General features: G+C 35.0%; 1 protein-coding gene across 1 annotated transcript in view; it reads right to left on the bottom strand.

Annotated features, from left to right (window-relative positions):
* The window catches only part of LOC113503132, a 52,138-nt gene extending 33,522 nt beyond the window's left edge, over positions 1-18,616 (bottom strand). Inside the window, exons 1-4 of the mRNA XM_026884951.1 lie at positions 18,461-18,616; positions 10,822-10,963; positions 10,063-10,260; positions 904-1,011 (exon numbers count right to left, since the gene is read on the bottom strand). Coding sequence (XP_026740752.1) covers positions 904-1,011; positions 10,063-10,260; positions 10,822-10,941 — 426 coding nt within the window. The 5' untranslated portion in view covers positions 10,942-10,963; positions 18,461-18,616. The remainder of the gene's footprint in view (positions 1-903; positions 1,012-10,062; positions 10,261-10,821; positions 10,964-18,460) is intronic.
* Between the last annotated feature and the right edge of the window lie 690 nt (positions 18,617-19,306).

Genomic DNA, 19,306 nt, shown 5'->3' with positions numbered 1-19,306 from the left:
TATTATAAACTTCTGCCGACCCTTTCAACCAACGTATGTGGTCGGTTTCTTAACATAAATAATGCTAAGAAATAACTCTACACTGTAATTTAAGACCTTCTTGTTACAAATGCTTCAATTTGTTTGGTGCAGGTGAAATGTAAACTACGATAAAATGTCCTGATAGTCTATTTGTTCACCGGAAAGGGATTTGATTGGTGAAATAAATCAAAGCTGTTTTCTCGAGAAAACAAAAGAAAACTGTTTATGTTCTGTTGTTGAGGTAGTCGCACTCTTTAGGGGTGATTGATACTTTGAGAGCTTACTTTGCAAAATGGTTATGCGGAATGGTTTTCATGAGGACGGTGTTATAGTTCGGTTTTGGCAGCATTAAGTTTTACGCGACCTAAATTCCTTTTTAAAGTCTTATGCTTTTGATAATTTGTTTTTGTGTATGATGCAATGTACTATGATAAGACTTTTCCAATTTTTTATCACTTTTATAATTGATCATGGGAGAAACATGAAAAACATTGATCATACAATATTTGTCACGTCTACCAAGCAGTTCTATTTTGAAGACTATGGTCTGGATTCCATCAAGTCTCAAATTGAGCAAAGATTGTACTATGAGTACTACATGTACCTACTGTATTATGACAACTGATAAATATATATTTCTAAATACATACATATTATTATAAACTACACCCAGACACAGAACAAATGATCGAGCTCATCATACAAACGTTTGTCCTGGGTGGGAAACGAACCCACAACCTCTGGTATAGCAGTCAGGGCCACTAACCACTAGACCAGCAGACCAGTCGTATCGTACATATCTACGCATTAGCGATATGTCATACTCACGTATGAGATTCTATGGTGTACAATAAAGAATATTATATTCTGACTGCTTCTCACCATAAGTCCTTGCTCCAAGTACCCAGTCCTGAACTGCACGACGAGGTCCAGGGCGAACACCACGTCACTGATGCCGTCACACGTCAGCCAAAAGTAGTGACACATTATCTGAAAACAATCAGTACTCATTAGATTATATTATTGAAGAAGTAAATGATAAAAACAAGCAAAAAACCCTTTGTCAAAATCTGGTAACTTAAGAATTGAAGTCTAAATTTAAAAAATTAGTAGAAATAATAGAAACAACGAATTTTTGACACTAATACACAGGGGTTGAAAATGCTTATGCCACTATCACCAGAATTAGGAATATATTGTGACAAATCCAACTTCTTCTTTTAACAATACCATCAAATTTCATCCAGACCTATGGGAGAACTAAGCCAAAGATGAATATTGATAAATATTCATTTTCCTTCGTGTATTTATGCGTTCGAAAAGTATGTTCATTTATTGCCACGATATCATGTATAATATGATACATTTCAAAACCTATACATCATTATTTTTTTAAACTTTCTTCATTTCATGAATGGAACTCTAATTGATCAATACGTTTTCCAGCCAGCCAGCGTTTACGGTTGAGCAGAAACTATCGCGTTATGGTTTCCCGCCAATTTACAGCAATTAGCGTTTCAGAACTAATTTCGTTTGCATGGTAATGTAACTGTTAGTTCAAGACTGCGCATTTAATTTAGTGTCGTAACAATGTTTTTGGTAGTGCTAGCTCCGATAGTAATTATAGGATACGTAGTTTAAAGAAAATACAAGAAAAGATTCTTATGACTAAGTTTAATTTCATACCGCCTGGTAACTTCAGGAAGTAAAAATTTCATTTTTTAAAACACTTGACAGTAAAACCTTTCCCCTTCAACCTTTTTGATAGTTTGACCGATTCTTATCAAACGTGACAACACAAACTCAAACATAACTTACTTTTACTGTAAAATATTCTAAAACGCTCAATCCTTTCGGGAGCTATAATGGCACGGATAGACAAAAAAACAAACAGTTATACTTATCCACTGGCAAAAACACATTCATTGTGCTGTTATTAAACACAAATCAGGAATACGTCATTTAGTAGAGATAAATAAAACAAGCGAAGTTCAAGAAACCTTTATTTCAACAAGGAGTATAATAATATGAAGGTTCGTTATAGATACTTAAATATTTTATTACATATGATAGTTCAAAAGGAAGTACGGTTTCTTTTCATGTCTTCAACGACCGAGATTATTTCGCGAAACTAAAATATAAAGGAAAAACACTCAAAATATTCTGCTCAGAGTTGAGTAAACAAAAACCTTAGATGTTGGGAAAAATACTATTGTTATATTCATCGCTGAAAATCCAACCATATGCGCACACAATAAAGTTGATTTTAAAATACATAACTTAGCTAGATCAGCACGAAAATACTTTTATATTGTCATAAAAACGCTGTAAAGTACACCCACAGTTTTCTGTTTTTGGTTTAAGAACCCGATGTTTTAAAAACAACTATGTTTTAAACATTTAAGCATAGTTCTTGAATCATTAAAACTGATATTTTTTTCAGAAATATTGATTGAAACTCTTACATGAAATTCATTTATGAGGGAGCTTCAGAGTATCACAACCGCTGTTGAATACGTATTGGAAGTCATTATTTTGTGAATGGTATTCTTTGTATAAAATTGTACTTTAAATATCAATACTAATTGTCACCTGGCCGGTACATGACCGTAAAAACTGTTGCTTAACATCGAGCTTCATGTTTGTTATTTATTGTAAATACAGAATTACCATCTTTGCAGATTTCTACTGTCCAGTTACCACGGCTCGTGACAAACAGACGGACAGGCAGCATGGCATCAGCAAAAAGGTTCATTCATTTTTTCACTATTTGCTTACGCGACCCTAAAAACAATACCTTACAAAAAAAATCTGTAAAATTATTCAACAAAAACCCCCTAATGGTTTCGAAAAACAAAGTCCTTTAAAATATTTCGTCAACGTTTCATTGTAGTGTTTACTCCACAAAAACCTTTTAGACACAAATAAGTTTTGAAATCAGACAGACACTCACTGTTGTATTATTCATACGCTTGTGTTGCCCAAAAATAGGACGAGAAACGATTCGACGTTATGCCTTGAAACTGTTGGATACAAATCGTATACGGATTATTTGTATAGTCATGATTACTTGTAAAAATAATGATATTATTGTGCGTTAATTAAGCTATGGTTTTCATAAAGCAATCTCTTGTTCAAAATTCTTCTTGAGAGGATTTTATTTTCTAACTCCTAATTTTTACTATTTTTGATTATTTTCGTTGCGGGTTCCAAGGCAGTTAATTGTTTCCCCTAGGACATACCGATCTCAAGTGTTTCGGTGGTTTTCGTTGGTTTCATTTTAGATCCTGGCTTATAGGTGTTGCAATGACTGGCATGTATGGAAGGCTAGTCCAAAAAAAACGATATTTTCTGACGTTCTTAGTATGTTCTTGAGAAAACTATAATTTTTATTTGGCATGCTTTAGGTGCTCGTAATCTTGCGTATTAAATGATACCAAGCACGGTTATGATGTAGTCTTTCATTAAAACCAGATTTAAGTTCAAGTAGTGTAAATAGTCATCACGAAAAGAAGACAAGTGATATGTTCACAATGCGATGCGATGCAACGGCTTACTCACGCGTATTTATTAGGATTGCCCAAATAGTTTCAAACCCGACCGAAGTCCTTAATCATGAGTTGACACGGCGACGTCGCGAGTCGAACTGAACCATTCCGCTAAATACGCGAGAGTATACCATTGCATCATTTAATAAAGAATCATTCTGACCATAGTTACTATAAAAACAAATTTAAACGTTTACATAAGTACAAAATTCTTCGCTGATTTAATGTTCCTTGTGTAAGGAATTAAGGAGTCGATAAAGCTTAAATATCAGCTTAATTATGCCAAACAGTATTAATATTTGATGTATTAATTGATGAGCACGCCTTTATTATCCAAAGGCTTTGTAAACACATTAAAAGTAATGCGAAATTACGGGATACGCCTTTAGCAAAGTTATTAACTAATAAAAATATATCAGTAGGCCTGCTATAATATACACAATATATATAACAATACACCCTTCGGGCTCGAAATCCTAAACAGGAGTGACGTCATAATGACGTCGTCATCACTATTGAAGTTAGTTAAAAATGTAACAGATTTACTTCGTCATTATCAGCGCCGTATTATCCAGGCCTACTGATAGCCTAGGGGCCCACTATGACCGGGGGCCCAGCACTCCTGATTAAAAAATGAAAAAAAAAACGGGGATCGTAAATATTCTAAAATTGCGTTGCTGTGGTATGAAAAAGTGGGGCCCGAAAAGAATTGTGCCTAGGGGCCCCGACATGGTTAATCCGGCCCTGGTCATTATACCCTAAATTTACAATAAGCTTTAAATTTCCTAGCTTATGCAAACATACCCCAATATTAGAGTAGTTTATTTTTATCCGTTCCTTTTTATACTATCCTTTACACAAAATCACAGCACGCTCTGTCGAAATCTCATTGAAAGAACCTAATATCCTATGACAGATAACACTGAACGTAGAGAATTCCAATTGATTGCTGTTTTATAACTGGATTCGGGGTTAAAGCCTCTGGGGGGTGTTTACCAACATTCGTTTGTTCAGCGAGAAGACAAAAGGAGTAACATTGGATGGGCAAACCACTAGAAATGTGAGAGGATTGTCGAAATACTGTTTTTCTTCAGTTCCCAATTGAGTTTCGTTTTAGACTTCTTCTGAAATTTATTTTTTGACTAGCACATCCTGCCAAATGTCAGTGAAGGATGGCACTGCATTTGTATACTCTAAATGAAAACAACGTTGTCTAGATTTGAAATGCAGCAATGACCCCTCAGTTCGTTTCGACATTTCTTCTCAGGGTAGAAACTATGAAATGTCGACTCCAGCTGGCTTTAAAATCGTTTGACATTTATAATAGTATACCTTTGATTGCATAAAAAAATGTTAGACACAATTATTGTTTTATGAAAAGCTTGAAAATTTTCATATAAACAAATTATTTTTTTCTCAGCAAATCTCTATGCACCCCAAAAATGATTCTACTCACCCCTTTTCGCCAATGAAGCAGCATTATAAAAAAGTAGAATTAAAACGTTCCTTACTAAAACTACTCCTCTCCTCAGATCTTTAAAAACAAGTACCATTAACCAACTAAAGTCTCCCTTGGGCTCATTTCATCATAAATCATATTTTTATGATGAACATTATGGACTGGGCGTTCCACTTCAGCTTCTTAGTTTTTATGACCTTCCCAACATTCACATTAAAAACAAGTGTTCTTTTGTGGTAACCGACACTTTTTAAAATAGGACTTGCAGTTGTCTGAAAGAGATATCGCTATACATTGCGTAGTGCGCTATCCCACTTCCACGACCGTAATTTGTAGAGGAGGTGGCAGGGAAGTAGATTTAATTGAAACTTTATATATTCACTTCTTTTGTTTGTCGGTGCTTGTACGTTTGCACTGATAGTGATAGTTTATACATGCCAATTAGCTATTAGCCCAGATTGAGTGTGGCTCAGTTGGTAATTTTGCTCTTTAGTTTAATGTGAGTATGCTTGGCGTAACTGTGACTGCACTTTTGAAACTCAGTCTACCTGATTATTATTTGAATCATCTCATGAGCAATTGAGACGACGCAAAAATCATCATCTCCAAAAAAAGTGCTGTTTCAAGTCCTCATCAATAGAAAACAGTTTTTATACAAAACTTTAGACAATAATTGCTTCAAACCAATCCTAAATACTTTAATCTCTTCATCAGCGGTTTTTATTAACCGTTGCTTCGGAAATAGAATGATCAATGCTTAAATTTTCCAATTAACGTAGGCAAACACAATCAATATTCTCTCTCAATATGGCCAGCATGATCAGTGTGGATACAGCTCTCGTATTTGTATATTTAGGTTCATAATGCCAGTTTCATGGGATACCATTTGGTGTCTTTGTAAAGGAGATTTTGCTTTGCTTTTATGGGATATTGTTAATTGCGGATTCTGTTTGATAAACAGTCACATTTATTTTTGGTATAGCGATGATTTCTTTATGTGTTTTTATAAACGTTAAATATAGCAAATGGTTTTTGTAGAGGTAAATTATGTAACAAACGCTTCCCTGACCAGTTTTAGACTTGATTAAAAGGCTAACGGTCGGGTTAGTACTGACCTACTAAAGGCTCTTTACGATAAGCAGGCGTAGGTATTTATTGGAATCGCTCCAATAGTTTATTAATTCTAATTGAGGTTCATAACTGGATGCCGAGAGCGTAGGATTGAGTGTTGTGGCTCAACTTGAGGGTGACCAACAGTGAACCGCAATACGCTGACTTGATTGAGTGATTGAAGCTTATGAATTAAAAAAATATTATATACGTTCAATCAATGAAAGTACCGCTTCTTTCTGATTTTTTGGTATCATCATCATCGGCCTAGCTTTTTCCCAACTATGTCGGGGTCGGCTTCTAGTCTAATCGGATTCAGCTAGGTACCAGTGTTTTACAAGGAGCGACTGCCTCTCTGACCTGCTCAACCCAGTTACCTGGGCAACACGATGCCCCTTAATTAGAGTGGTTGTCAGACTGTCAAGCTTTTGACTACCTGTAACGGCTGTCAAAGATGAATAACAGCCAGGACCCACAATTTAATCTGCTTCCCAAAATTACCCAAAAATGTATGTTGCTCACTTTTAACCACTTAATTGTTACATCCTCTTGCATTTCCATTTTAGTAACATAATCCTCTTGACTTACTATTATGTAAGATAACCCCGTCTCCATTGATTCCAGGGGTTATAAGGTGTCACGTATAATACTGCCGTAACATTTGCATGAAAGTGCGATTCCTGCGTCCCCATTACAAGTTAACACGCTCGGACACAGAACACATGCTTCCTTGGGTTTTATTTATGGTTTAACTTATTGAACATGTTTCAAACCTTTTTGCTGTCGAATGATTTGTGTATCATACTTATTTGACGAAAAAAATCTAGTCCGTCAGACAGATTTCATAAAAATATTGGATACCGAACGTTTTTTTTTTTTTCGTTGGATTTGTAATAGACACCAAACGTAAGGTTTTTTTTCGTTTTTGGGGTCCATATGAAATGAAATGAAATTATTTATTCTGCAAATAGGATATTTTTTATCACTTTTACATGTCTTTTTTGAGAACGATGGAGCCGACATTTCCTAGCTGACTACCCTAAGAAGAAATGTCGAAACAAACTCAGGGGTCGCAGTCTCTTTAAAAGTCCAGACAATTTTCAAATTCGAGTGTATAAACTAATGCAGAGTATTTCAATAAATTGATAATATACCTGCATAAGGTTTATACTTACAAAAAAAAATGTATAAAAAAGATTTAAAAAATAATAACGCAAATGAGTTGCATGTTATTAAATCAAATAATAATTAATATTAACAAAAATAAATTCATGCAAAAGCACAAAAATTGTCACATATGTATAAGATTATATGCAAAAGCACAAAACATGTCAATATTGATGTACATAAATAATGATAGCTGTATAAGCGAGCAGTTCAATCCCAAGCATTTTTATCATTTAAATAATCTGATATTTTGTAATATCCTTTTCCGGATAGTTTTAATTTAATAAAAGTTTTAAATTTCTTAGTCGGTAGCTTACGAACATGAATGGGAAGCTTGTTGTAGAAACGTATACATTGACCCATGAACGAGTTGCTTACTCTATGGAGACGAGTAGCATGTACTTTAATTTATAATAGAGGGTATAACGAATCATTTTTACTGAGGCTCCACTGTCTGTCCGTCCCTCACCAAGCTGTATCTTATAAACCGTCATAGCTAGACATTTTTTTTCTCAGATAACATAATATTCCTGTTGTTTGAACATTCCTAGAAGCTTCTAAATTTGGTGAATCTTTTACTTTATAATGACCATCTTACAGCTCGATTCGCTTAAGTCTGGACAAATTATTATTTAATACGGTTTATGGTTTGGAATCATGAGTCGGTAAGTATTTAACAGTGTAATGACTGTTATAACTGATAGAATTTTGTTAAAACCTCTTTTAAAAAGTAGGCATCTTTTCCCACAAATTACTCGTATAATGTGCTTTCTCTTCCGGGTATGATGTGGGTGTTCATAATGATTATGTTATGTAAATGTTTCGCTTTACTATAATTTTAAGGCGTTTATAGTTAGTTTAACCCTTGTTAGTTGTCCGAAGTTCCTTACCCATAGTACTTTGATAAGATTGCAAGGATTAACAATTATAAGATTTATAACTACCTGTAATCCGATTTATGGCATGGCTCTGATTACTTACCTTTGCATGTTACATATTATTTTTGGCATATTACATGACTTTTAAATAATTACATCTAAAATCTATTTTTTTTTCTAATAAATAGCGCTTTTTGATGTAGAATTACGATAGGCAGCCCACCCACATACTAACCGCTTTCTAAAATTCTTAAGCGGTTCCAATAATTGAGTTGCAATAATTTTATTATTAGGTATATAGAAAATTGGATGACTAAATCAAAGATCCCAAACTCGAATCCCTTTTCACACCTATCCATGTCCTCTCGAATTTATGTGCGTCAAGAGCTTGCAAAGCCACGTTAAATACTAACTTTGAAATCAAGTTGTACATGAACTCAAATCATTATCGATTCGATAACGAGTATTGACAAATAAGCGAAACTGCACATTTCTTTTTATTTTTCTTCTATTCAAAAACGGCATTCCAAAACATTGAATCATGTTTAACACCAGTCTACAATTCGTATTTTAAAATTCACATTTGAAAACAAAACACTGCCGCTTCGGGTCCCCGACGCGGGCAGACTGCACAATAGTTTCCTTCGCCGAATACATTTTTATCCTCAATTTAAAAGTAAAATCGTTGCTTTACAGCCAATGGCGCGCAATAACAACCTTCCAATACAGTAAACTGCAAGTTTCGGATTGTGTCCGTACGAATAGTATACGAATAGAACAATAAGTAATATTTAGGGAGAAGGGAAACATAGTTTTTGATATTTTGGTAACCTGGCTGAATCCAGAAGAACTGTCTTAGTCTTTGTCTGAAAAAAAGGACTACTGGAAAAAAGTGTATTTAAGGTATTTACTTGATAACGGTTTATTCACGCGTATTTATCGGGATTGCCCCACTTGTTTCGGACCCAACCGGAGTCCTTAATCATGAGCTAATACGGCGGGATCGCGAGTGGAATGGTTCGACTAATTATCAATTTACCTAACAAAAGTTATTGTAAGAAAAAAAAAACAATATTTAGCTTTTTATTAGATCTGAAGATCACCTTAAAATAATGTTGTGTTTCTTCTCGTACTCTATTAATCTAAAAACCCAACAAAAATAGAATGAAAGAATCGATCACAGCAAACATTTGACTGTATTTCTTCTTTTACTTTGTGGCATGAAAAGAATATTTTTAACCTAACGATTTCATACGTCCTCAAAACCATTCTAAACAAATCTCAATCTAATCACTGTATCCTAAGGTTGAATTTCGTCCGTGATAGCTGGTTTGAATTATGTATGGTTCAATAGCGGGTTATGGGCATTGAGCGCTGTATTTTCATGACAAGGTATTGCTATTGCTAAGTGTTCGGGCTTATTAATTATTTATTGCTAATACTCTGACCCTGACGACACGTAATAGGTCAGTCCGTTTACGATTGTTTGCTTTTGTAGGCGATCTTTTTATTGGTATTGACTTGTTACCTCGTTGATTTGTTTTATTGATTTATTCATTTGTATTCTTTGTTGAATGCAATCAATATTTGGTTATGAGGGTTTTGCTGCGTTGCAATGATATTTAGTAGAAGATTATTAGATGTACCTTTGTAATACATTGTTCTAATATGGTGTCCTGTTGTGACATCGTGTCTGTAGGTACATAAATTGTATAATATATTAAAAATGTGTGATGATAATATTTATGGAGCTGCTTGCTGGTTCTTCTTCATAAGAATGCCATTTTAAAATCGCGTACCTACAGTCCCTAGATTTGTAAATAGCTAACGTACCGATAGTACCTTTTTTAAGTCGAGATTAAATAAAAAGAAGACTTACTTGTAACTCAGGGAAGCTTTGCCTCACGATCAGCGTCCAGAGATTATACAGCACGAAGATGGTGATCAGCCAGAGCCAGTAGAAGTAGAAGTTCTCGTCGGGGTTGACGACTGTGCGCGGCGCGCGGACCTTGCGCCGCCTCTGCCTGTTTGTTGATCTGTGCTCGCCTGTCGCACCTTCAGACCCCGTGTCTTCTACCTAAGGGAGATAGCTGTTAATTTGCGTTTTGAATGTAAAAATGTTCCAAAAAGTTGGATATTGAAAGTACGACTTTTTGTACCCAAAAAAATGGAAAAGAGTTTTGTTTGTTTTAAAGCGATTCAGTAAAGATTTGAATTCTAGTGTCGCTGGAGTTTTCACAAACATTCAAGTTACATGCAAAAAGACACCTAGTCTCAAAAATAGTATTCGCGGGGATCGAACTCGCGACAAGTCACGCACAGAGATTTTGGCGTGATGATCTATACCAATCGGTTATCCGCGTTATCCGGATAAGGTTCACTGGTTTAATAATGTATGCTAAAGCCATGTTATTCGTGGTTTCTGGCTACGTCTGAGGGGTAGTACTTTATTATTAAGCGAGATTGGTTAGTACATTGGTTATCGTTGAAATAAAATAATATTTATTACATTATAAATATCATCATATATACATCATCGTCATCGTCCTAGCCTTTTGCCAACTATGCTGGGACCGGTTTTCAGTCTAACCGGCTTCAGCTAAGTACCAAATTAACTTAAATTAAAAGCCAAACTTACAGTTTCTTGCGTGAGCGGCGTCTGCCTCGTCGAGAACCGTTTAAGGAAGGAGTCTTCACGTTTGAGCGGCGGCTTCTTCTGTATCGCCGAGCTCAGCTGCACCGTCGTCCGCAACTTCATCCATCGCTGGTTCGACTTTGTTCTGCAGCCAGACAAGTCAGTCAGAACCAAGCCACGGTCCCCAACAATACAGGGAGTAAGCAAAAGTAGCCATGCTTAGATAGATCCAAGTAGTTTAGACAAGACAAGAAAGTTACGACAGATTAATCTCTTTAAGCGAGATTTCAAGATTCTGTTCATTTAGTCTCAAGGAAAATACTGACATTGGAAATCACTAGTATTACATTGTATGTGCTGATGCACTAGAATTTTGTGAACAGAAAGATCTTAAACACGTGCAAACAAATATATCTATTTCGACATGCGGCATGGCAACTCACACTAGAGAAACAAAAAGTCCAAATCGAATAGTTTGTATAGTGAGATATCAGTAAGTCATCTATTCAGTTCTAAAACTAGAAACTATGCATCTAAGTTTAGGAATCTGAAACTATTTTTCAAATCTATCGAAACATTAAAAATGCAATTAAACAACGAAATAACATTGAACACGTTTTTTCGTCCCAAGTGACAGTAGGAAAGTAGAATCATTTGGTGAACTAGTAAGACACAATATCCACAAGAAAAACACACATAATCCAGTGAGTAAAAGTACCATTCCCGAAGTTCCTATACACTGACGAAGGTAGCACATTAGTGGGAAATCATAAACAAACAATGAAATATAATAACAATCGACAACGATGCGGCTTTACCGGTGGTCCGATAGTGTTCGAACCTCTTTATTTTCCTGAGTGCCTGGTAGTATGCCATGACAGCCTGGACGTGTCTCCATTTATGGCCGCGTTTGTCTGTGTCTGACTCCGGCCTCTCAGGGTCCTGCATGGACTTGCGAGAGCTTGACGAGCTCGATGCAATGATCGGTCGCCTACAAAGGGATGTATCGTGTTATACGTAGGCAGTGGTGTAGTGTGTGCAATGTTGGTGGAAGCCCTTCTGTGAGTCTGTGTCGTACGCTTTGGTAGGGCTCGTGGCATGTGTTCGACCTGCGGTTATCTAGAACTATCTATGTATATCTACGTTCAATGCTAAATCATACAAGTACTAAATAAACTAGCAAGCATCAAGGAGGTAACGTTAGTTCGCCGTCACCAAAGCGGACAACACATTCTCACAGTACACGATACATTGTCAACGAGACTGTCACAAAAGTATAACATGCATATGCCTACAATGTCTTTCATGGACATTCCAATATAATTACGTGTTGAGTTAGCATAGGTGACGTCTACCCGTCCAGCTGTGCAGGGTCGTGAACTAACTCCAACAGTTATACTATTGCATTATGCACAAATATCGTGTAAGGCGTAGGGCACCAATTACGTATCAGTCGTTATAGTCGACGATTTAATGGCTTTCGAGTGACGTATAAAATGGCTATACATGTTCGAAACTTTACACATCGCTGGTATTACTTAGATTGATTGTGAAAGTGGCTATTGTACTTTTATATTTATATTTTTTTAATTCTGTAATGGCCATTTGAGACGTCCCTCGATTGCCGGTAGCTGAACTATCGCATACGTAATCAGCATGGTATTGGATCGTGCTCGTTGCTAGGGTCGCAGCTAAGCGTATCCAAAGCTTAATGTGCCATACATGAGGCCACTTACATATCATCTGGCCTCGCATTTGGAGTGAATGGAGACAACTTGCTCAACAGCCTGAACAGGTTGGGAAAATTGCTTACAATCAAATTCTATTACATTTTACAATTTCTATTACAATTTCAGAGACACGTAATTAGAGAATTTAAGTGGTTGTTTATTCTATAAATGTTTTCATTGTAATTTCCATTTATTTTAATTTCATTTTATCTTACAGTAATAATTTAGTTAAATAAATACATGATATAATGTAGTTATAATTTGTTTACTAATTATTTAAGTTATATATTTATGTTTCTAAACATGTTTTATGACATTAAGAGTATTTTTTTATATTAGCAGGAAATTAAAACTATTTTTTGTGTACAAATAGGGATGAGATAAGATAGGGAAATAGGAAATGAGATCGATAATCATTATACTTATAATAAATAAATATTTTTAATTAAGTTCAATTTAAATGATTTGTAAAATCAGTTTTACTTTCTTATAGGAAAACTGTGAAGGTTTGTAAGTGGTAAGATTATAATTTAAGAATTGAAAACATACAGTTCTTTTACGGTTTTTTTTAAATCACTTCTTATTTAACTATTCTTTAGTTGAAGTTGCATGTGTTAGATGAAATATGAACTTTACGTCATTACCTTAAGGATGAAATTTCAATATCAACATTTAGAGAAGATTTCCACCTTTGGAAGACAGACGCCACTCTACGCCGTTTAGTTCGCTGTCATGCTTCCACAAATACAACAATCACTTTAATAATAAGTGGTACATCCTCAAATCTGAAACCCCTCAAATTCTAACGAGTAAATTTAAATATGGCGTCTGAAGATCAAAGAGGATCCCCCGCCCTACATCACGTCACATAAGTCTGTGTCAAATCCACTTAATTTGAGCGTACATCATCCTTTATGGCATTCTATGGGAGCTTACCCCATAAAACGTCTTGTACGCTTAATATTAACAATTTGGGACGTTATTGCTATATACGCCACTTACGTAGGCGAATTGATGTAGATATATGAAAGTATTTAATAAATATTTTTTTTATTAATAAGGTAAAGTTGCTTGTTAGGATTTTGGGCCAAAGTGTATCCACTTTAATAAAGGTCCACTGTTGTGGTTTTCCGTTTGCCTGTTTATCTGTCTGTATATCTCTGTCGGTCACCCTGGCTGCATCTCATGAACCATGATACTCGTAGATGTTAAATTTTCATAGATGATATATTTCTGTTACCGCTGTAAGCATTCGTGGATAGATCACACAATTGCTTGTACTACGCAGGGGCTGAATCCACGAACCATCGCACACTGTGTTAGGCTGTTAGGTATGATGATCACTATCACCCGGCGATTCGTTAAATCACTATTCGATATCCCCGTTTTTGTTAAAACACGAACTCTATGTCCTCTACGTCTATCTATTGTTTCATATTCTGATCTATGCTTAAACAATATTAATTCTAAGATAATACAAGAGTTTTACCTCATAAAAAGGGCTGGCTTATCCACCCTAATTAAACTTCAGTGTAAATTGTTTTATCGAACTATCCTTTAATTGGGTTAACCGAAGCAATAAATTACTTTTTGGGCTCACAAAGTTTGCTGAATTAGGAAGATGGATTATAAGGTGGTCCTATTATTAAACCGTTGTTAAATTTAACAGCTAATAAAACCCAAGAGAGTATTTAAAATAGATATATAGATATATATATATAATATGTTAGTAGTGTGGTTGTTGCGGTTCCATGCTTGGTTTGCGTACACAAGGTGCGGTTTCAATCCTAACCCAGGTATTCAACAATCTGTTTTTTCTACCAAAGTTATATGTTGGTAGTTTCTTAATTATTCTAACATAACAAGGAAATCATTCTGAAGTATTATATTTATTTAAATTTAATTCATTTAAAATTAATGAAAAGGAGAAACATACAAAATCTTCCAAACATTTCATCTAAATGTTTTTAATTCATATAAAATAAATAAATGCGGACAACATCACATACATTGATCTGAACCCAAAGCAAGTTGCTAAAGCACTTGTGTTATGGAATTCAGATACAACGAAGGTACCGCAAACACCCAGACCCGAGACAATGTAGAAATAAGAATTTTTACATTGACCCGACCGGGGATCGAACCCGGGACCTCAGAGCTAGCGACACCTTGAAACCGGTGCGTACGCCACTCGACCACGGAGGTCGACATATATGTACATATACTATACAACAATTAAATGATTACTAGTCACATGTTATTTAATGCAAGTGTAAAGGTCAGATTCTTTATAGAAATACGATTAAACTAGAATTAGACTCTGACCTACCTTAAAATAGGCCTGCCCTAATAACAGTTGTGTTTTTACATACATATGTCATAACCAAGTCGACCTTGAACAGGGAGGGACCGAAGGAGGATCGAGAAGTGGGACAGTGGGAAATAATAGGCTTTGAAAATATTAACTGGTCAAGTGCGAGTTGGAGTCAAAAGGGTTCATAAGTAAAATAGGCTGAAGAGGCAAAGATTTCCAAAAAATAATTGAATTAAAGACAAGGTTACTAAATCTTTATTTTATGTTGTTATGGCGGCAATAGAAATAGATAATCTTAACTGTCCTGAAAATTTTAACTGTCTAACTATCACGTTCATGAGACACAGCATAGAACGTACAGACAGACGGAAAGATAGCGAAGCCTAAGAAAATCATAATGCTACATATAGTTCCCATCGCCAAAAGTGGCACTTTAAAGACTAGTATTATAATATTATTACCGCTTATGCTAATATGATCCAAAAATATCTCAGTTGACTTTTTTATGGCTGCTTACTGCCACAGATTAAAGAGTATATCATAGATGGATATATAATGATGTGTCTATGATATGTCATGGATAATCTCATACCAAAAAGGATTAGGCCGAGCGTTTGGTAAAGTATAAAAATGGATTTATATTGTTATTTTATTAAGAAACCAAGACTTTTTTTATTTTACTCGTGAGAGAAAAAACACTTTACGTAAAGTTTTCTCCAAAATCTGCCATCCAAGTATTTGCTACAATAAATTACTTTTGGAACTTGTTAAAAAGCAAAGAAACTACAGCCGAAAGATTTACAAAAGAAATTACGAAAACTCGACAAGTATTGTTTTTATTTAATTAAAACCTAATTACATGACAGAACTCATTTCCATTAAAAAAAAAACATAAATAAATATTAAAACCGGCCAATAAAAAGCGCGTTCTTTTTTCAAACCCATAATTGGCGGCATCGAGTATCCACGCCGACGCGGGCTAACTCGCGCCAACCTATATCGAACATGGCTTACCGAGTTCATTTCGTAAGCCGCCAGTGACGTGTATAATCGAGTTATGCATCGCGACTATCGATTTGTTTTATTCTCGTGTTATATAGGGCGCTTAGTGACATTGGAGCAAACCTATATCAGACATCGAAGGCAGCTGGCGGGTAATCAAGCGTGCGGTGGCCGGCGAAACGAATATAGTTGCGGCTTTGGGATATTAGCGGGAGGTTATATACAGTTTTAGCAGCTGAATAGATAATGCAGTATTTTATACAAGGCTGATTTGAGGATGAAAGGGAAACAATGGTTAATCTTATATAAGGAAAAAAATTAGAATTTGGAGGCGGCATAGCTGTGTGGCATTAAGTTTTATAAAACACGCTGAAGCGATTCCATATTTTAAAAAAATTGAACACCAAAAAAGTTTTTTTAAAAACCTCTTTCTTTTTATTTAATGCTATCAAAATGTTAAACAAGTGGCCAGTAGATTGGATAAAAAAAATATTATTACTAATTACGATCGTTGTTTGAATGTACTAAACAAGTAGTTGGCCTCCTTATACTTTGTATTAATGCCTTGGTAAAGGGGGTCACTCCTGCACTTTTATGAGATCCTGGTACCGAATGTAATTGGTAGAACAATCCAAGTTTGCCTCGAAGTCAAAGTACAAAGTTGAAAAACATTTAATGAGTTTTCCAGGAAAATCAAGTTTTTACTTAAACGTAATGAACTTAACTATGCGTTTGATATTTTTTTCAGAGAATTTGTAAAAACACCTGAATGATTTTTAAACAAAATTATTAAGAAGCTATTTTGGTCCTTATTATTGAGCATAAATTATTCAAAAATATGAAAGTCCACTACAAACTGCCAGTTTAAACGAAAAGTCAGCAAAAATTTTCAAATTTAGCAAAGTGACTGTCAAATAACATTTGATATTCGAACACACGTGTGTCTGGCAGGAGTTCCTCGCATTATATGATTTTATTAAAAGGTTTTTTTTTTTTAAACGGGCTTTAGCACTTATTCATTCTGCCATTTAACATAAATACCACATGTTTTAGCACCCTTTGGTCATCCTTACGAGAATGTTATATAAAGAAAAGGTCTGGTTATTTTTAGCTGAAGACCCCTCGACAGTGAAATAACCTCAAATGTAACAAAAATAAACGTTTTCAGTTTCCTTTCGTTTTATGAATAAACACGTACTGTTATGGGGTTATGTATGTACAGGGCATGTGATGCGTGTTGAAAACCTTTTTTTTCAGAAAAAATATCTTTAATATTATTGTATCTATAGCTGCATCTCTTATTATTAGATACAACATGTGCGATACTTATAAAGACGTGATAGTGGTATTAAGTACATTTATGTACCTATGTGATGGTATTAATATCTGTTCATATTGAGAAACGAATAATAGATATTATTACCTAATAATGATACTTAAATGTATACACCAGTTCATAGTAATAATCGTTCGAAGTATAAATTTATAAATTGTTTTTACATTTAGAACATGATTTTCAATTATTTGAAATATTTATGTCGGTATTTTTTCGACAGGTTTTTGATGACATTCGAAATATGAATCTCAAATCTGTAATTTTATTTTAGTGATTGATAAAAGAAAAAGAGAATTTATTACTAGCTCATTATAAGAGTGTTATTTTAGCACTAAGATCAGGTAGAAAATTGGAGAGATTGCCAAATGTTAAACCAACGAAGAGTAATTTTACAATATAGTACCGATAGCTATTAATAAAGAGGATGACCCTAATAATAATTTATAGCATGTTGTTCATCTAAAAATTTTGGCAAAGGTCCATTCGATAGCTTATATATAGCATAAATATGGCTCCGCGCAAACGGGCCACCGACCACAGCCACCAGTGGCTGTCGCGCGCTACCGCCTCATTTGTAACAGTATCAGAGGCGAGTGGCCGCCACCGGCTACACGTGTGCGGCGCGTCTATACAAAATATATGAAAAAGTATGTTATGTGGCTGTCGCTGGCCACCAGTGGCTGTGGTCGGTGGCCCGTTTGCGCGGAGCCTATTAGCATAGGATAGAGTTTTTGAAATCCAGTATAAAAACTATAATTACCTCATGTTTTGTACTTGAAAATACTCTAATCTAAAAAACCTCAGATAATTGTTGAGCGATGATATAATGCCGAACCTGATGAGTTAATGGTTAAATAAAATAAATTATTAACTTAACCTATTTTGAGAGGGACCGCGCCATATTTGCGCTTTTTAACAATTTACGGGACGATTTACGGGAGATGATTTTATACAGTCAAAATGTTTTGTTTTTCTTAGATTTACAAGTTATAATATTGTTTTAATTGAGATGCTTTATGCATTTTATGATTAAATTAACTTAATTATTCGTCAACCACAATAGCATGGACATAAAATATCGAATAACTATAAACAAAATATGAGTGTTAATTCATTTAAAAATTAATTCGCAAATAAGTTTACCATGTGTTCTGTGTTCCAAATTCAAAACCAACATTCCAAAATTCAAATCTTGACATCCATGTTACTGTGTTTGACAGTTACTCTATTTAATCTATGGTTAAACTTGTGAATACGGACCTCTGCCCTGGGCTCTTGCTCTCGCTGCTCGCATTGTTGCTGGAGTCGTCATCCTCCTCCCGGGAGGTAGCCGCGGAGAGCACTCGGGAGGAGCCGGCATTGATCTCACTGCCATCGTTGTCTTCCCCCTCGGATGTACGGTTTGTGCCTTCTTCTGCCTGTCAAATAAAGAAAACGTCATGATTGTTTATGATATTATGACAGTTAACTAGGACCGGTTCATGTGGTGTCATAGGCCATTGTGCTTGATTGCATATTAATTCGAATGCATTATCATTTAAATTAATTACGGAAACAGAATTCCCGGAACCCCTGTAAAATGCTGATATTCGACTTAGTTCGATTAAAAAATAACTTAACCTACACTTTGTAATTGCTGAAAAAGGTTAAGTTATCCAAAAACATGCAGCTTTCATGATATATGCCTTTAATGTCAAGTAATATAACCAAAACACATGCTGTCATGCATAAGTGCATAAAATTTTGATGACCATTGTGATGAGTTGACCGTTTAATTTACATGAAGCTTAAAGTATATTAATAGATAGAAACTGCTTCTTAAACTGTAATTTAATACCTAATTAAAAATAAAACAGTAGAAAAACTCGTTTCATAGCACGTTTAGTTGATTTACAAAAAAAAAACATTTTGATGAAACACATACCTAATATTTTATAGCAACATTATCAAAGGCTGTTAGGAAATGGGTAAATTCAAGTCATTTCCTCGTGTTACGTTATCATCTGAAGGTTCATAGGTTCGAAGGATAATGTCAAAAAATACGCCGCGACGAGAATATTCCTTAAAGGCAATAAATTTATTAGCTTCGGGTGACTGGAGCCTCAC

The sequence above is a fragment of the Trichoplusia ni genome, chromosome 18, assembly GCF_003590095.1.
Source record: "Trichoplusia ni isolate ovarian cell line Hi5 chromosome 18, tn1, whole genome shotgun sequence".
In the NCBI taxonomy this organism is placed as follows: Eukaryota; Metazoa; Arthropoda; class Insecta; order Lepidoptera; family Noctuidae; genus Trichoplusia; species Trichoplusia ni.
Note: the sequence above shows the minus strand (reverse complement) of the source record. Positions and strands in the feature narration are given on the sequence as shown.